At 34.9% G+C, this 20045-nt stretch overlaps 1 protein-coding gene across 5 annotated transcripts in view; it reads left to right on the forward strand.

Annotated features, from left to right (window-relative positions):
* The window catches only part of ADGRG6 (adhesion G protein-coupled receptor G6), a 136792-nt gene that overhangs the window by 73474 nt on the left and 43273 nt on the right, over positions 1-20045 (forward strand). For 2 of the 5 annotated variants that reach the window (XM_019951735.3, XM_033867787.2), the window contains exons 5-10: positions 2292-2360; positions 4628-4711; positions 10592-10677; positions 13851-13903; positions 14925-14987; positions 18402-18544. In XM_019951735.3, the coding sequence (XP_019807294.2) occupies positions 2292-2360; positions 4628-4711; positions 10592-10677; positions 13851-13903; positions 14925-14987; positions 18402-18544 (498 nt within the window). The remainder of the gene's footprint in view (positions 1-2291; positions 2361-4627; positions 4712-10591; positions 10678-13850; positions 13904-14924; positions 14988-18401; positions 18545-20045) is intronic. The other 3 variants (XM_019951736.3, XM_019951737.3, XM_073789664.1) reach the window with 2 other exon arrangements.

A 20045-nucleotide genomic window follows, 5' to 3' on the forward strand; every position in this document is an offset into this window, starting at 1 on the left:
CTCAGTCTTTATCATTCTGGAACTTTCTGTATACTTGATGGTGGCCACACCCTCCATGAAACTTTGTTCACTTGAATTCTGTAAAATCACCTTCTACAAGAGCTATTTTTGTCTTCTCAAATCTATAGCTCTTTTTTTTTCTTTTAATCTGAAACTTAAATATAAGAATATCTATGGTTCCATCAAATCTTCTAGCTCAGGTGATCCCAGACACATCTATAGCTTCTGTGGAGTACTTCCTGGCTAGGCCTCTTACAAAAACAAGTACACCTTGTACCAGATGTCACACAGGTACCTCAGTTCCTATTCCTGGATGTACTGTTTAGCCTACCCCACCTAAGTTTGCTTTTCTTCCAGTATTTACTGTGTCCTTTTATGAGATCATTGTGCACCAATTTCTCAAGTTGGAAACCAGAAAAATTCTATTCTTCCCTTTCTTTCTCTGTTCTCCAGTTAGTCACTAAATAAATCCTATATATTCCATCTTCAAATGTCTTGTATCCATATCTTTCTGTCTATCCTCACTGTACTTATGATATCAAGCATGAATTATTGGTATTATTCATGCTTCTTGTATTGCCTGTCTTTTAGTTATAGAGCCTCAAATGTGACTGTTTTTAAATTTAAGTCAATTTTCTCACCAAACTCCCTTTCATTGTTTTCCCATTTACTTCAAGAAAGAGTTCAAAATGTTCAGTCGTTCGTATCGCATTCAATAATTTATTCAGAGGACCCACCGACTATGTGTGTGGGATGTGCCATTGGAAGAAAGACAAAAGTCTGGAGACTCACAGTGCCTGCATTCTACAAAGCCCTCCACAAGCTGTCCATTACCTATATATCTGATCATTCCTACCAATTTGCTACAAATGTCCTATTCCAGTAATGCCATGCCACCTGGGTTCCCAGACCATTTCACTGCCTTCTTGGTATATGTTTCAGTAATTCTGTCTGCTAGTAATAACCATCTCTAGTCTCTTCTCCCCTGATCAGTATAGTGACCCCTCATATTTCCGGTTAATCTTTGTAGTGGATTTCCTATTCACCCTTCTCACCAAACTGCTGGTCACATCTTCCTTTTGGCCACTATGCATCTATATCATGCAGAGAACTGTGAAGCCATCTCCCATTCATGCCTCTCTGAGAACAGAGGCATTGTTTTAAAGCATTCTTCTAGCCTCCATGTCTCACACACTTTAAACAGTGAGTGAATGTTTATTGGATGAACATGTAAAGGTCTGTGATGAGATCTTCTTGCCAGTTAACATGGCAGACCTGCTGGAGGCCACAGGGTTGAGTCTTTCTGAGATAACATGATTCCTTCCTTGGACCAGCTGCCTGAGGCAATCAAGAATGAAGAAACCACGACTCCCGAGATGCTGCTAAATTGCTGGGATGCTTTCTAACTATGCACACAATTAACCTAATTAGACATCTTTTGTTGGCTCATGTACCTGCTCTGCCTTTATGTACCATTCCCACAGGAAAGTTTGGAAAATGTTTAAACATTAGAATGTAGTCACTATTATAGAAATGTTCTTTAAAAATTAAATATATGTGTGTATGTATGTATATATATTTGTATTTATTCTTCTGTCTTTATTCATAGTACAATATGCCTTGCGATAAGTTTAGCCTATCTTCCTCAGCCTCAACCTGTTGGTAAAAGTCTGTTAACAGCCAAAGGGAGATTTAGTGCAACAGAGAAAAATCCACTACTCCTACTAGAAAATCAGCTCAAAATTTGTTTCCTGCTGAGGATGAGTCAGGCAAAGCTTGAAATAAAAAGACACAGAGACCAATAAGTTTCCAGTCACGGAAACTTATTTCTGGAATTGCAGCTAGCATGTGCTAGTGCCTATGAACCAAAAACTTGCATTTTATGAGTGTTAGTAATATCCAAGTTCACTTTTGAAACTTATCTTTGATGTTCTTATTATTTCATTTGTATGAATTTCCACCAAAGCCTTATAATTTATTATGCAAAAAGGGCCTGAACTTTTTATTCACACTTTAAGGGGCAGTAGCACTTATTTTCCTTTCATGTGTGCATGGGGCCAGTAGATTGAGTTAAAGATTTTGAGGGAGATTTCAGGAGCTTGATTTTACATTTCAATAGCTTGACATTGATACATAAAGATCGTTAGAGACTTTCTTGATGTTGGAATATTACTGGTGGACTCTTCCAGGGTTGCTCCTATTACACCAACCAGATGATTCATGATTTTTGGGGAGAAAAACTATAATTAAATCATAAGTCAAATTTGTACAATCTTTCTGTGTTGATCGAGGTTCCTACCTGATCCCGCTCCCGGCCGCAGAACTAGCCAACTGTGCAGATTTGGGGACCCTTTGCCAAGGTAGGGAGTCAACATCGTCCTCCTCTGGAGTCTCTGTTTCCTACTTGCTATTTTGGAAAATGTAGTTGTCATTGTTTTGAATTTTATCTTTTCACTTGAGAAGCCAGAAACCAGAAAACCAGAAGAATTTCTGGATGTGTTTTAGTTGTGTGGGTGTGCAGTGTAGAGAAGGAATGCATTCACACACTGTATGACCACATTTCCATAAAGCACTGAGTTTTTTAAATGTGAATGATTATACGCTATTAGGAAAGGTTGACTTCATTTTTTCCCTCAATTTGGTCTCAAGAATATTGTCCAGTATAATATAGCCATACAATATTTTGAAAAAGTATTCATGTTTAAAAAACAAGGGGAAAAATTAAGTTGAATAGTTAGTTAAGACAAGGCCATGAGGCAATTTATGATGTGCAATGTAACTTCAATATTAACATGAAAATAGTTTGAATGTATGATAAGTTTGAATGTATGAATAGTTTGAATGTATGTAAGATAAAAATAGTTTGAACTAATATGGATGTTCTTTTATTAATTATTATAATGCATAATGACTATACTGTGGTCAGTATATATATTACGTACTGAATGGTTGCATGCTAAATAATACATGGTTGCATAGATTTTAACATAATATATTTTACTTTAATTTTATCATGCTTCTTCTAATTATCCATGACCCATTTTCATCCATTTATTCTATTATATACTTCTTTTTGAAGTAGCATTTCCATGTGCCACATTAAGAATCATGACCATGCCTTTTGTGAAGCAGGATCTTTTATTAAGAGGATCATAACATGAAAGTGATGGGGGTTAGAAGTGAGATGGAAGGAATAGAAACCTAAGCTCTCTTCTGTAGCTCCAGTGTGGGAGTAGAGTAGGCAGGGAGAAGGGGTGTAATTCATTATTATCTTTGTTTCCTTTCTGAGACATTATTTCTTGATATTATTATTGATGAATACCCTAAGAAAATAAAGTCATTAAGTAGCTTCTTTCCATGAACTCAGTGTAGTTTTAAAATAGTTATATGAAATAGAAAAAAGCCTTGGTTTTGCTTAATTCAAGGTGTGAAGTTTTTTTTTAATTTTAATTTTGTTTTTTTCTTTTAATCTGAGGTAGGAATGATTCCTTGGGTCAAAGGACTAGATGCCCAGCTTTTTTTCCCCCTATGTCCTAAATGACCAAAAAGCATTTTCATATTCATTGATGTATTTTACATTAAATAAATAGAACTGATTGTTCATAATTTAAAAATATAAAGGACTTTCAAAAAGAATCCCCATTCTTAGGTGTTATATATTACTTTGGAATGGAAAATTATTTTAGTTAAGAATACACATTTTGAATAAGGAATTCAATATTTTCTAAAGAGGCTTTGGAAGGTAATTCTTTTTATAATCACTGAAATGTTTTAAATTTAGGTAACTTTTTTCTAATTAAGAGAAATACGTAACAAATGGTTATTGTACATAGAAAGGTACATCTTATACAAATATACTCCAAAGATAAACTAAAGGAAAATAATGTGTATAGCTATTTTACTACTTACATTGTTCCTCCAGAATTTCTTGGAAAGGTATTAAAGCATTACATAAGGGCTTAATCTTTGAGAGTTTTAGTAATATCAGAAGCATAGCCTTGACATACTGTTTTGAAAAGTCTCTCCTGTATGACTTGCCCTTATGAAATCCATTTCATCCATCAGTGTGTAGTAAAGATTTTGGGATCTTTAGATGATTGATTTCATCTATACATTTCATTCTCTTTTGTTTCCCTTTACATTTACCTTCTCTAGGAGAAGTGCATTTTCCCCTGAGATTTTATTTTGCTAGTCTCAGTATATCAGAAAGACTGACTTTAGATAATTTTCAAGCTGACAGGTGCTGTACAGACTTCCTTCTCTAACCTTTCTTTTTACAAACTTAGCAGACTGAGTTCTGGATAAGGTTTAGTCATTTACTGTGTGGTCATCAGCCTCTTGATGGCAAACCTAGATCTAGAATCTAAATGTTCTTTCTCCACTCCCTTTGTGCCGGTTCCAGACTCTCATACAATATGGCATGAAAGGCCATGGGAACAGATTCTTAATGTGCCATAGAAAGCGTTGCTTCATTTTATGCATTATAACCTTGGGACTTGTGTTTAGTGGCAAGAAATGGTTTCCATTCCTCCTTTATATATTTTCATGCGTTAACCATAGATTGCTCATCCATATTAACTTTCATGTGCTCCTTGCAAAATTACATCTCTCTCATCTTTCTTACCAGCTACTGTAAACTCTCCTAGTACTACACCACCCACTGTCACCACTAACATGCCTGTTACTAATAAAACTGATAAACAAAGGAATGGTAAGAAATCATTATCTTTTATACTTGTAGTATGTCTGACTTGATGAAAAATTGTATTTAAGGGTGGAAATATCTAATGTTCCAACAAAGTTTCTATTGTTAGAATCAATTGGTACATTTGTACATTTGTAAGACTAGTAAAATAAATATCACTTGACTCCTTTGAGTTCCCCATTCTAATGACCAATGGAATGAGTACATTTCTAGTGCCACGCTTCTGCACTTTTAGCTAAAATTTATTTCAAAGGAAGCTTTAAGAGAAAGGCATTAAATTAAAGGAATTAATTTGCATTATACTAGAGATCTGAGAAGAAAAATGTTCATCACATTCTGTCAGATTATTCTCTAAGGAAACTAGTTTTTAAAGCATTTTATAATCTCAAAAAGCTAAATAATTTTAGTAATTTAATTTCTCACTAAGGCCAACTTTATGTTCAAACATTTGTGACAGTTAAATTATTTTTATATGGTAATACTTTGCTCTCTGTTTTTATTTGTTGAAGAATAATGGTTAGAATGTGATTGTATATCAATTAAATCATAAATCAATTTTCGACTGACAAAACTTCAAGTAACTGCCAATACCTTCTGTTTTTTCCCTCTCTATATACATGTTTTTGTTTATATTATTTGTAACTTGCAAATATAGCAGTCACATAAGATAAGGAATGAACTGGAGAAATGCCAGGTGAATTGAGTTATTATTTAATCTGCTACCTATATTAACTACAACGCATAGCCTTCTGGTAATTCAGTGTAAGTGATTTCAGTTTCTTCTAAAAAAGAGAAATTCCAATCAGGTGACCACACCATTGCTTCAAACACAGTAGTATTCTCAAATATGAGGTATTAGAAACAAAGGAGGGGGCTTCCCTGGTGGTGCAGTGGTTAAGAATCCACCTGCCAATGCAGGGGACACGGGTTCGAGCCCGGGTCCGGAAAGATCCCACAAGTCGCGGAGCAACTAAGCCTGTGTGCCACAGCTACAGAACCTGCACTCTAGGGCCCGCGAGCCACAACTACTGAGCCTGAGTGCCACAATTACTAAAGCCCATGTCCCTAGAGCCTGTGCTCCACAACAAGAGAAGCCACCACAATGAGAAGCCCACACACCACAGCAAAGAGTAACCCCCGCTCGCTGCAACTGGAGAAAGCCCACAGGCAGCAATGAAGACCCAAAGCAGCCAAAAATAAATAAATTAAATAAATTAAAAAAAAGAAACAAAGGAATTTTCTCAACCCCAATCATTTAACTTGCAAGGCCAAGACATCTGTAATATATCACCAGGGACCAAAACCCAGAGAAAAGAAACCCACATAGTTCATTTTTTCTTTTGGCTTTGGGGGTTACATCAACTTCCTGTACATTTAAGGACATTTAAATTGGAAGTACGGAATATTTTACATGAAACGTAGATATAAATTTCATTAGGGATATAAAGACATCGATTCAGGGAAGTGTTCATGGTTATTCTGGTAGTTACACCAAGGAGATTTATGGTGGAGCAAAAATTCCAACAATCCCCAAGAAAGCAACAGCAGCTGAAATTTCCAGTGCATATTTCACATGGGCCCCAGCCAGTAGATGCGAATATTATAATTCTGACTAAGTATTTCACCCTTTGTATGAACATACAAAGAGCCTCTGTGGCATTCTCCCTCTAGGACTGGCACATCCTCTGCTGCCCAAGAACGTTTACATGATGCTTCAGAGTCCTTGACTTGGTGGCGTGGAGCTGTATTCACTCAATCATGTCATTTCTGACATTCTTGAAGAGAGCCTTGTTCAGTCCATCTCTCTCTGCGTCATAACCTTCACTGGAGTTTCAACAAAGCAAGCAAATGTTAGAATCAGTTAAAATGGTTTGACTTAGCCACTTTAAAGAAAAAAAAATCTAATTCAGATCATTCTTGATAAAAATGTAATCCTAGCACTTAAAAATATTTAAAAATATTTGAAAGTCATGTAGTAGCAAGTCTCAGAATGGTGTACTCAAATTGATGTACCATCTGAACAATTTTACCACATCCTTGAACCACCTCTACTATTTATTTAATAGTTTTTCCCCCTAAATTGACTCACTTTTTTACTTAAACATTTATATTCATATAAATAAATTAATATCACTGTTGTAAAATGAAACCAGTACTACTTGTTTTAAAATAGAAGTGAAAAGTGAAAATAAATGTAATGAAAACAATGCTGTTGAATTCTCTCTATATCCTATTGCCTTCTCACATCTCAGCACCTAAAGCCTTCATTATCTTTTTAAAAAGAGAGGGTAACAAAGGGTTAGAGACACACTGTAATTAAGATGTTTTTTCTTTGGTATAGTCAAATTTGAAATAATTGAAAAGAGAATTACTTGTTTACCTTGTGAATAAATGGGATTTAGTGTCATGTCCTAGACTACCTAAGCTTATTCACATACTGTCAACAGTTTCAAATATATTTTTCTTACTCCTTGGGAAACTGATGTAATAAACATTCTCAGGCCTACGATCTGATATATTAGGGAACCCTGTTTTGTTCACTGTAAGAAAGATATACAGCTATCAAATCTGTTATCTACCTTATCTAGTCCTTTAAACTCTGGACTATTAAAGAGATTTACTGAGTTCGTCAATCATGATATGCTGGTGTCAGAGGGAGAGGGATTGAGATTGTTTGGCAATCAGACATATTTTTTCAGTATATCAATCAAATTTATCTTCCTGGCTTTTGTAAAATGTTCCTATCCCCCTGTGTAAAGTTCTTTTTGTTATTTTTCAATAGGATTTTTATCTGATACTTCAGATTATATACTAAGAAAATCTTATCTTCTAAGCTACTTTTCATAAACACATATTTCAGTATATGAGAGATAATCTAGGTATTCCTACAAATAACCTTAGTGCCTTCTGCATTACATTCCCAAGAAAAGCTCTTGGACTAATCATTGTTTCCATTCCAAATCATATGTTCTATGCTTGAAACATCACTGTCCTGCTGCTGAATATTAGACTTCTGTGAGGTTAGCACAAGCCATCCAAGTAAGGAACTAACTTTGTTAGTCCTTATTATTGTTCTAAAAACCTAACTTACAAGTGCAAATTGTATCATTGCTTCTAGTTCCTCCCATACGTTTGACTACTCAAAAAAATTCACTCTCAGGATATTTGTGTGCACCCAACAATCAATCTAGCTTTATAGGCCAAGGATCTTAAAGAAATCATGTGTGTAGGATGAACAGGACTCCAGTCATATTATAAATGCCACTGTCATACTATAATTGCCACATCACCAGTTCAAAGAAATAATCTTGAATCTAAAATAACATTTGGTTTATACTTTAACATTTATCTTTTCAAATGTATATTTTAAAGCCTACCTTTTCAAACCTATATTTCATACCCTTGAATGGAGAATGAAGTAGTGTCTGTCATTTCTATATCTTTTAAGAAACTCTCAGGAGAGTGTTAAGAAGATAAAAAAGGGGAAAGATAATTGGAGAAAGATCTACAGACAGGAACATGTTTTGATACCACATCTGTTATGGCAAGCAATGGTTTCTACTTTGAAGTTTTGTGAGGCTGGACGAGTTATCTAATTGGAAAAAAGTCTATCACAAATTCTTCAGGCTTGGATGTCATTATTAGGACAATACATCTTTTGAAGTGTCTGGAACATATGAAGATTTGTGAATAGCTTTTCTACTGAGACACAATGTGAGTTGTTACATCTATAGGAGAAGGCAACTTGACTACCAGGAGGACAGGGAAAAGCCTGCATCAGTGTATCTTAGTTGTGCGTTCTCTGTAATGTCAATGCTTGAGAGAATTATTTCACTGCGGTCCAAAATGTCCCCTCCAGTGGACATTTTATCTTGCTTTGACAGTTCATTCTTGGACATTTCCTAGGATTACTTGTTGACTACATTATCCAAAAAGTTTAAATAAGTGTAACCAGTAGACACTATTGAATAATTTTTGCTAAATATATATATATATATAAATATATATATACCTCATTCTGAGGCTTCTGAAGAGAGACTACTGGAAAACGATCCACAGAACCGGAGAATCTCTAACACTTAGGAGTAGGTTCTCTGGTGTATTCACATATTTTATTTAGCATAAGCAGTGTGACTCTAGAGAGAGTCATATATTTATAAACTGATTTAGGCTGACTCTGATATGTAATGTCTTTCTTATTTATAAAAACTGAATTGGGAAAAAAGTGTGGAAATATTTTAAATTTAAAGAAAAACATCTTAAGCGTTTGGATGCTTCCATAAAATTTCAGAAATGTGAATGATTAAAAATACTGATTTTTAGTATTTTGCAGGATTCTCCTGAGAGGGAAGGAATACAGCTCCTAACATAAACACATGCTTTAGGTCTCCATCTAGTGGTAGCTTGTCACTTACTTTATTGGCACCCGGGAACATGCCCAAAATAGCCCTCAGATCCTGACATCAATATAGAATCCTGGACTTCTGCAACTTGAATTTCCTCTCGTTCATTCAGAATGTCCATGGTTTGATATGATGAGAGCTACAGTGTAAAAAGGTTTTTTTTTTGTTTTTTGGTCTGAATTATTATCATTTATTTTAAATATACTCCTGGAATTATTTTTCATTCAGAATATTTTTTAAAGGACCCTGAGGTCAGGATCATTAAAATACCTGAAGAGTTTTAGAAGCTGGAATAATAGTATGCATAAATTAAACTAAATATCCTTGGACTTGTACCAATTTCATAGATTTATATTATTATACCTGGAAGCGGCAATTTATTTTAGCATGAGTTTCTGACCCCTGTAGTGGAAAAACATTCTTTTAGGAGTATGACTGGAATTTGCATTTTGGTAGATTTGGGAGTTCCCAGAGGCATACTTTTGTACTTTTATCTACTGCCTCCCCCAAATCTTCATTAAATCTATTTCCCATTGTTTTAATTATATACTTTTACATTTTCTATGCATATTTTTCTCATGTTTGTAAGCATGAAGGTAGATGATTGATTGACAATAATGAAGAATCAATATTTTTTTCTGTATATAACCTACCATTTTTAAAAAGATTTTTTTTCTCATTAGCTACTTTTAGTAAGGTACCCTATAACACACATAGAGAGAGATTTAGCAAACCCTGGCTGGTCAGTTTGATTTTCATTTTTAAAATATATATATATGGCAGACTACTTTAAAGATTGCACCCTGCCACCCCCCCAAAAAAAACCTGAACCTCCTTCTGACATAGGATTTTCTTTTAAAAGCAAGTGAGTCCAGTTAAAATTCCATCTGCAAATATTCTTTCTTTTTTCCCCCTTTACTTGATACAAATGACGACATTTATAGAATTTTGATAAAAAATCTGGTGAAATACAACCCAATAACTTAATGGAAGTAATTGCTTTAGTGAAGAGGGGAAAGAGGACAGAGAGGATAAGGGACTGTGGGCCAAAAATATGTGATGCCTGTTCTTTTCCAAATTAAGTTCTGCCCATCATCTTACTCAAGTTTTCACATTCCAAACTATCATTCTTCGTAATATAGAAAAAAAGGATAATTTTTTGTTACAACAAATCAAATTGTACCTGAAAAATCACCATTTTACATACAGGAGATAGAATTCTATAGAATTAAAAAATATGAAGAAACATATGCAGGTGATAATTTAGAAGCAATGACTTCATAAGAGTAAACTAAATGATAACTATTTCTAAAAAGTTGCAAAGGTCAATGAGAATGAAGTTAAAATATCTTGTAAATTTTCTGTACCTATGTAGAAGGCGTTTCTTTTAAGTTGTATGAAATCATGTCCTTGTAAGTGTAAGTTGATAAGTATATGACTGTAAAATATAATTAATGGACTAAATCTTATTTCCAATGGACAGATGGAATTATTTATAGAATTTTCATAGAGATTCAAAACATCCTTCATCACCCCGAGGTAAAAGTACAGAGCAAGGTGGCCGAATGGGTAAGTGAATTGTAAAATTTCTTTATTGGCTTTAAGACTTTAATCTCTGGAAATCTGGAAAAGACTCTACTGTCTAACTGAATCCACAGATCATACTGAAACATAGATACTATTCATTATAAATGTATGTATAGATATGTAAGTGAGATATTGCACTTTTGAATAGAAAGAGAGATACATTTGAATGACAAGAAAGAGCCTAATAGACTATTATGTCAAATAAGAAAGGTGCCTCACAAATGGAAAAGTGTTTTGAGAGGTATGTTTATTTACTGTTATATCCATACATTTTCAGCACTTTGTTTTTGTTCTGTTTTATTTATTTATTTTTTATTTTATTTTATTTTGCGGTGTGCGGGCCTCTCTCTGTTGTGGCCTCTCCCGTTGCGGAGGACAGGCTCCGGACGCACAGGTTCAACGGCCATGGCTCACAGGCCCAGCCGCTCCGCGGCATGTGGGATCTTCCCGGACTGGGGCACGAACCTGTGTCCCCTGCATCGGCAGGCGGACTCTCAACCACTGCGCCACCAGGGAAGCCCTGTTCTGTTTTTTTTTAAAGCAGTGAAAGCAGGTTTTATTCAGTAACCACTGACAGTAGGAGAACGTGCTGAGCCCCATTCTGATTTGTGCAGAGGTGACTGGGGGTTTTAAAGGAACAGTGAGGGTGGAGGGAGGAGGAATGGTAGGGACTTGAACAGAGTCAGGAAAGTGAAAAATTACAAAAAAGTGGGAGGGGTGGTTGGTCCATAAGAAGCCCTTCTGGGGTTGCTAACTGGTGCCTATCGAAGTTAGGCTCCTATCCTCCCACAGAGACTGGGAGATGGGCCCTATCTTCAGGTGTTGGCTGGAACAAGCAGTGAATTCATTCATTTGTTCAGCACTGTTTTTAAAAATACATTTCTTATTTTTTTATTTAATTGAGTGTTTGATTCAAAAACCACTAAATATAAAAAGATATATCATGAATATCTTTCACCATCCTTGACACTCATCTGCCTGGAGGCCAACCTGTCTGCATAGAAATCACTGTTAGTTTTTCTTGGGTTTTTCAAGAATTTGTTTGTGACTGTAAAAGAAAATGACTATACATCCTTTTTCTTTCCTTTTTATATTAAACGTAGCATATTGCACACACCATTCCACACTGTACTTATTTTTGTTATTGCCAGATTTGCAGTATCAGTACACAGAGACCGTCCTTATCGTTTTTTAAAAAAACAGGGTACAATATTCCATTATGTGGCTCTCTAGTCATTTATTTAACAAGTTTTCTGCTGATGGATATTTGGGTTATAATTTATTTAACCAGCATTCTATTGGTTAAAATTTTGGTAATTTCCAGTTAAAAAAACCCTAAGCATTTTATTTTCTTATTTTTCTTACAAATACAGCCTAAGGGTTAAAAAAATTTTCTTCTCTATAATAATATCAAAAATTTAACTTTCCATAGGTTTCTATTTTTTCTATTATTTTATTTCCTATCTACAGCATACTGTGAGACCATGTACTGTTTTTATGTACTACTACAGACAATTTTTGTGAAAAAAGTCATTTGTCATTTGGGTATACATTCTGAAGTAAGAAAAATGGGTTTTCGTACATGGTAGCTGTCTAATAAGTGTGTCCTTGGTAGGAAAAGAAAGTTAAACCATACAATAAGAGGTAGTGGTGATAATACTTTATACATACATATATATGTTTATATGTAGATAGATATTGATATAGATAGATATTTGAAGAATGGTAGGAAAACATAGTCTTATTTTTAAAGGCAAGAAAGGGCTTTACTGAATGAGTATAATCTTGCATCTTGTTTTCTTTCCAGCATTCTTCTCTCTGCTTTTTTAAAGTCAGAATGTTTTCAAAAGATAAAACTTCTATTTTTTAAATTTATTTTATTGAAGTATAGTTGATTTACAATGCTGTGTTAGTCAAAATATAAAATTCTTTATTTTTATTCTCAAAGGAACCACTTCTAATATTATTAATTCTGTAAATTAGCATTCATTGGAAAGTTTGTGCTTTAGACAAGGTATAATTTTACATTTATATTTATTTCATGCATGGTTTTCAACATAACATCATTTTTATCTGAAGCTAAACTTTAATGGACACTTTTCCCTTAAGGTGTAAGATACCAGAGCAGGTATTTGGAAACAGGAAAATATATTTCATATTATTACTATTTCATATTATTGTTTCATATTATTACTATTTCATACTGTTTCATATTATTACTATTTATAATTTAAAAATAATTTAATACTTCTTGCCAGAATTTCCTAGAATTTACATTCATTTTAAAAATGCTTACAAGGAAGGCTAAACGTGTGTATGAAACAAGACCTAAAAAACTCTTTGGAGGAGATATATAAGTAAGAGAATTTAGTGTCAGTAAAGAAATGGTGGTCTGTGATTGTGTTAGACAATGCATATGGGAGGTTTTTATTTATACTGAGAGGAATCCATTGCTTCATTAAAAAGTCTGGTGCTGAGACCCATAAAAATTTTTAAATGACCACATAACAATTATAACACAGTTCCCCATAATGTTGAACTTTTTTGTTTTTTTAAAGGTTTATATTGTTAACTTATAATTTTTCTTACTACTAATATTCTTCTGACATGGTAATTGCTAGAAAAACATGTTAATGCATTTCAGTGATTGTTGAATGAAGAGTATGGAAGGTGTGTATTGTGCTCATCTTCCCTGTGTACCCTATTGCAGCTAAGTTTTCAGTGTTACAGCTAATTTGAAGGCCCATTACAGAGAAAGCCCTTTATAATAGGGGCTGGAGACGAACGTATAGGGTTTGCAGACAGACAAGACTTGGGTTCCAATCTGGGATCTGCTACTTCTTAGTTGCAGCTTGGTCAAGTTATTTCGTCTCTGTGAAGCTCAGTTTCTTTGTGTAGTGGGTGGGAGGACAGTGCAGATAATACCTATCTCATTAGTTGTTGTGAGAATGAAGGAAATAACATTTGTAAGGTTCTTGGCATACAGTGATCTAGTAACTGTTATCTGTACTTTCTTTCACTGCTCTAGCTCTTCGGAATTTTCCCAGGGTCTTATTTCAGTAACACTTTATGGGAGAGAAGAAACTGGATTTAAGTTTTTTAAAAAATTATTTAAAAGTATTACTCAAACTTATCCTTTTCTATTGTATTTTCAGCTCAATTCAACCTTCCAGAATTGGAACTATACTGTTTATGTGGTTAATATCAGGTAAATGACAGAATAAATTGAGAAATAAAAAGTAGTGTCTAATTTAATACTTCTGTCTCCCTCTCTCTCTCCCCCTCTCTCTCTGGTTATTCCTGCACACACATACATGTAAGTACAGACATACACACACACCATATTCATAATCTTTCTAAAACAACTCTATATTATATCATTTCTTTGCACAAAAAGCTTCAGTGATGCAGCAATGGTTTTAAAAATTTTGATTGTAGATCCCAATCATTTTTTAGAATGTAGTTTGTACTTCCAAAATATATTTGTGATTTTAAATAAATTGTATATATGCATGTGTGTATATTACTTAACCAATATATTATGTTATAATGTATCATAAACTGAGAGGATAAATAAATATAAATGGAAGTTCTGTTACTTGCTTCTCATACCCCAGTAGATCATCTAGAGCACCCCCTGGGTTGCATGCACCCCAGTTTGGAGACGATTTTTCTGCAAGATAAGACATCTACAGTCTGATTGCAACTTGGCCTTTCAAAATTATCTTTCACTAATCTTCTATTTAAACACTCCACTGAATCTCTAGCAGATATTGTCATTCACCTGTCTTCCTCTGCACCTTGTTTTTACAGTTTTATACTTAAATTAGTTTCTAAAGTGTATTTGATGAACCCTAAACATGTTTTCTGTGAACCTAAGAGATGTAATAACACAGAAAAAGGGATCAAAAAGTCAAATTAGTTCAGGAGCTAAATTATTAAACAAACTGAAGCAAGTTTCTGTATATCCAAGCATCTCAGGTTCTTTCGTGTACTGATATGCATCATGAATCTTAGAGAGAGAGAGAGCAGGCACGTAGCTGTCAAGCTTTATTTGACCATGGAGCTGTTTCGTCTCAGGCATATGAAAGAACTAAGACCTCAGAACACACATTTGCAAACACTGACTTAGAATGTCCTTTCTGCCTCTTTCTCTCACGTCCTCAAATTTTGTTGTTGATCGTACAGCAGATGAAGCTGATAATGAATGTACTTATTTGTATTTTTAGTTTTCACCTGAGCACTGGAGAGGACAAGATTAAAGTGAGGAGAAGCATTGTGAATGATCAAAGGTAACGCTGGCAACGTCTTGCAGAAAATGTAACATCTTTCTCTTGCTCTCTGCTTTGACTGTCTGGTAGAGAAATGAAATCAGTGCAGTAGGAGAGAAACATTTCAATCCAGTGGCACATTTAAATTATGTCTTTATCTCTAGTGGACAGTCTTCTTTTTTTTTCCTGTAGTTAAAACTGTAATATAGCAGACTGGGTAGAAATGTACATCTGATAAAAAATAATTCAGAAGTAGAACATTTGTTAGTTTTAGTATTTCCAGTTTATGATAACCAATTACCTCTTATTTGAAATTTCAGAGACCTTCAAAGAAAGAAAATAATTATAGTGTTATTTCAAGTAAGGTACTTATGTACAATAGCATCTAATAATATGGGTGATAGATGCTGAAATATTTTCAACATTCAAAGCCATTGGCTAATTTTCTGAAGTCTTCATTTTTAAATTTATATCAAGGTCATGACTTATGCAGGCAGGTAATTTAATGGATATGTTCACCATATGTAATAGTTGGCATTTAAAGGCCAACTGTTCTTAAAAAATAATGTAAACTCCTACATGAAATAAATGTAGTTATGTTCAGGTGATATATTGCATCTCCACAGAATAAAAATATTAGTTGAAAAGCAAAAGTTCACATCTCTTACTCAGTTTCAATTGACTGAATTAATATTATGTATTTACAACTATAATGATGGAATACATCTCTTTTCAGGTGATACATTCTTACTATGAGAAGCTAGTAATAAAATTTCATATGAGAGTTGACTAGAGAGTTTTCTTATTTTTTTTCTTTTTCTATTCGGCATTAGAAAAACACGTCTTTAAGATTATATTTCAAACTTATTTCTGTAAGTATTCAACAGACTGGATTGGGCCACCTGGTTAGGGAAAGTTGTTTTTTATTTTCTGGAATTGTTCCTTTTCCTTTGTGATCTAAAGAACAAATAATGTATTTAATGTATTTTAACACTGTATTCTTGATGGTAACAGGACTTTTCTCCTCTATTTAGGCAAATAATTTCTTTTTTCCAAACCTTACTGCTAGATCATATTGAGCCTTGAATAATGGATCCAGCAATTATCTGGATCGCTTTGCTGGACACTTTGTCTTGCAGTTGTGGCAGCCCTAGTTCAGGGTATCCCCAATGGTATACCCTCTGCAGAGGGCTCCAACTCAGATTCTAACAGTGCAATTTTATAAGAAGAGCCAAATAGCATATTTCTCAGAAGTATAAATATATTAAACCAATGCTTCTTGGAAGCATAATCATCATCCTCATCCTCATTGTAAGCTTCATCGCAGTGTCTCCTTACATTTGCACAGCACTTTATGATTCCAAGCACTGTCACATTCACTGGCTCATTGGATTCCCTCTCCCAATTACTCCCTGACATAGATAAGGCAGGTAGCATCCTGCCCTCTCAACCAGTGACAAAACTAAGACCCAGTGAATCGCCCAAGATCAACCAACCAATATGAAAAGCCGGGATTTTTGACTTTGTGCTGCCATGCTGCAGTCCCACTTGAAGTGACTCCTCTACTGCCTGACAATACTAAAATCAGCCATCGTGAATATGTGTCAGCACCTTAGAGACTCTTGTTCAAAAAGCATTTAAGTTCATGGAATCTCAGTTTCCTGTCTGTCAAACCAATGGGTAATTTTACAGAAAATTATAGGGAGAATGAACTTAGACAATGTATATGGGAAAATCCACACATTTTGTTTTTCTTTGGTATGAACTCCGGCATTGCTTTAAAATTTGTTCTTACTGGCTTTACCTCCATTTCTTTCTTTCTGCTTGCTGTTTCTTTTCTGTTCATGGATGAACTTTTATAGTCTCTCATAGTTTTTGTCCAAACAACAATCTACTAGTCTTCACACACGCTTTTTTCCCAACCTTTTCTTTCAATCAGATTGTTACACTTAACACAGACCCTAGCTTTAGATAATGCTATCATACTCTATTACCTAGGCAGACAGGAAACCAAAGCTGCAGAGACTGGTTTATTCAAATAAAGAACAATTGATAGTAACAACAGATAGAACTGGACTTTACAGAACCATAAAATAGTTTCAGTTTCCAGGATGAGAGAGGAAAGCAACACAGATAAGACCTGTGAAAACGCACGGTCGTTCTTGAATTGCTGAATTTGGGTCAGTACCATCCACATTGTACTGTGTTCTCAATATTCAAAGGAAGTGAAAGGTCATATTCCCAACTATAAGTTCTCAGTTACTGGAGTGGCAAAGGTTAGTTTCCAACAATAATTTAATCAAGGGATACTTTTTTTTAATAGGCCGTTAAACAAATTATTAAGCTATCACAATTCAGCTTATATTTCACACCTATGTTTGTCTCATCCTAAAATATGACTCATATATGAACATTAAGCAGTAAATGATTTTAGAGATAAATAGCTTTTCAGAGTGAATTATGAGAATTGTGAAGTATGTTGTCCTTGAGATTAGCACAGATAGTTAGGGAAAAAATAGGGCCACTTTTAAATTTCACCTAACCTTGAATAGCAAATATTTCACTTATTTTTCTTTTTTTAAGCATCACAAATATGTTAATACTCTATTTCATTTATACTGATACCCACAGAATTTCATAAATAAAATATGCTACTGCCTCTCCTCTGAGGACTTCATAGTAACACAGTTCTACTGAGTTCACTTGGGCATCTTTTGATTTCTGCTCTTGACCACAGCTGTGATTACAATAGAAGAGAAAATTATATTACTTCAAATAGTAGAACCAAAGTTTTGGTGGGGCTTTTAGGGTATGTCTCTGCTTCCCATAGAGATATTTTCTTTTTAAAGACATGCAGGGTCAGGCAGTCTATAAACTTCTTCAGTGATATGCTGACCAATCACTGAGTGAATTTCAAGTACTTATTTTGTAACTTTTCAGTGTACAAAGTACTAGTAAATACTTCATGGAGATAGAAAATCATTTATCACAATTCTGGAGAAATTGTAATGTATTTGTAAACAATAACACTTAATAATTTCAAAAGTTAAAAGTTTAGTCAGATTAGTTGAAATTCTAATTTTTCTTGAAAAACTTTATTTTTTGCTTTAAAGAAACAATGTGGAATTAACCACAAATATGGCCTTTCTTGCATGTATGCTGTAAAACATTACTTAAAATATTTCTCAAAAGAAATGGGGTGATATGGTAGATGATACAGGCAGTATCTTATACAATCTATTCATATTGAGATTTTTTTTAACATTATAATTTGTGCAGTGGCAGAAGTCTTTGAGTGCCTTGGCATATTTCTTCAGTCTCAGCACTTTATGGTCACCCTCTTACTACCATATCCAAATGTTCTATTTTTCCACCCAAAAAACAACCAACTGGTCAATAGCACCACCAACAATCCTATCGGAATTGTTTTCCTAGGTTGGTGATTTTGGCCCTTCTAGTTTACAATGCTACCAACAATCCTGATTTAGAAGGAAGAACCATTCAGCAGAAGCTCTTAAGAAATAATGAGTCCCTGGATGAGGGCTTGAGGCTACACAGAGTGAACGTGAGGCGACTGGGTAAGTGCCTTTAATATTTTTATAATATGTGTTTTATGTGACTACTATCCAGGTTTAATTGAAACAACAACAAAAATATTCTTCCTTTGTGTGTTTGCTTATTTAAAGCTATTTTTTTCTGATGATGAAATTCATCCTATTGGTGACATTGTTAACAAATGGGTGACAAGGTTAGCATAAAAGGTAGTACCTTGATACCTGTGAATCCAAGGGAATGAAAGAGGCAGTTTATACCCTATTTTAGGAACCTATTATGAAAATACTAAGAATATGAGCAAAATGCCAAGATAACCTTGAGCAGAATTGGCTTCAACTTTAGGAATAAAGAGTGTGTGTGTGTGTGTGTGTGTGTGTGTGTGTGTGTGTGTGTGCATTTGGGATCTCTAATGAGGTAAATCTTATAAAAGACTATTTCGTGTTATAAAACATCCTCTTCTCTTATGTTCTCTGTCTCCATTAAAGATACCACCGTCTTTGCTGGATAGGCCAGAAATCTGGGAGTTATCCTGGACCTAGATTCAGTTCTCACCTGGATGCCATTCACATCCTAAACCCCAGCCACAGGTGTGGTGCTTCGAGCACCTCCCCAAACGTGCAGTGCTCTTTTCTCTGTCTTTGCCCACACTTCTCTCCTCTCCTCTCACTGCCCACCTGATGATCAACTATATAGTATTAAGGACAGTCCAAAGTCACCTCTTCTATGAAGCCTTTTCTGACCTCATCATGTACGAATAGATATCACTGTCTTGGAGACTCCACTTCAAGCTGTCCACAGCTTCATACATTTTCTTTAAACAGGAATTTCCCCTGGCTTGAGAACACATCTTATTTTTCTAACACCCTCACTTCCTACCTCCCCCCAGCAACCAGCATATCCCTCAACCCTTACATACCTGAATAAATAAACAAATGAGGCTTGATGGGCATATTTTAGAAAAGTAAATGATCAAAATATGGATAACAAAAAATAACGTTATCATTCTAATGTTATGATGACAGTTGATTAGGTATATTAGTAGAGCTCAAAAGAAAGGGAAGCTTTGACACATTTCCTTATACACACATGCAGGAGGTTGAAGTGGGGGAAGCAGCTATTCCTCAGCCTCTAAGAGCAGGATTATGGCTGAGGCCAGAATCACAATGTAATAAAGAAGCAGGCATCTTTGCTTCTGTGAGAAACCACCCATCTCTAATTTGTCAACATACACAGTTACAGTCAGCCCCCCATTTCCACGGGTTCTGCATCTGTAGATTCAACCAACCTTGGATCAAAAATATTTGGGGGGGTTTCCCTGGTGGTGCAGTGGTTGAGAGTCCGCCTGCCGATGCAGGGGACACGGGTTCGTGCCCTGGTCCGGGAAGATCCCACATGCTGTGGAGCGGTTAGGCCCATGAGCCATGGCCGCTGAGCCTGCGCGTCCGGAGCCTGTGCTTTGCAACGGGAGAGACCACAACAGTGAGAGGCCTGAGTACCACAAAAAAAAAAAATAAATAAATATTT

This window comes from Tursiops truncatus, chromosome 12 (assembly GCF_011762595.2).
Source record: "Tursiops truncatus isolate mTurTru1 chromosome 12, mTurTru1.mat.Y, whole genome shotgun sequence".
NCBI classification, from domain to species: Eukaryota; Metazoa; Chordata; class Mammalia; order Artiodactyla; family Delphinidae; genus Tursiops; species Tursiops truncatus.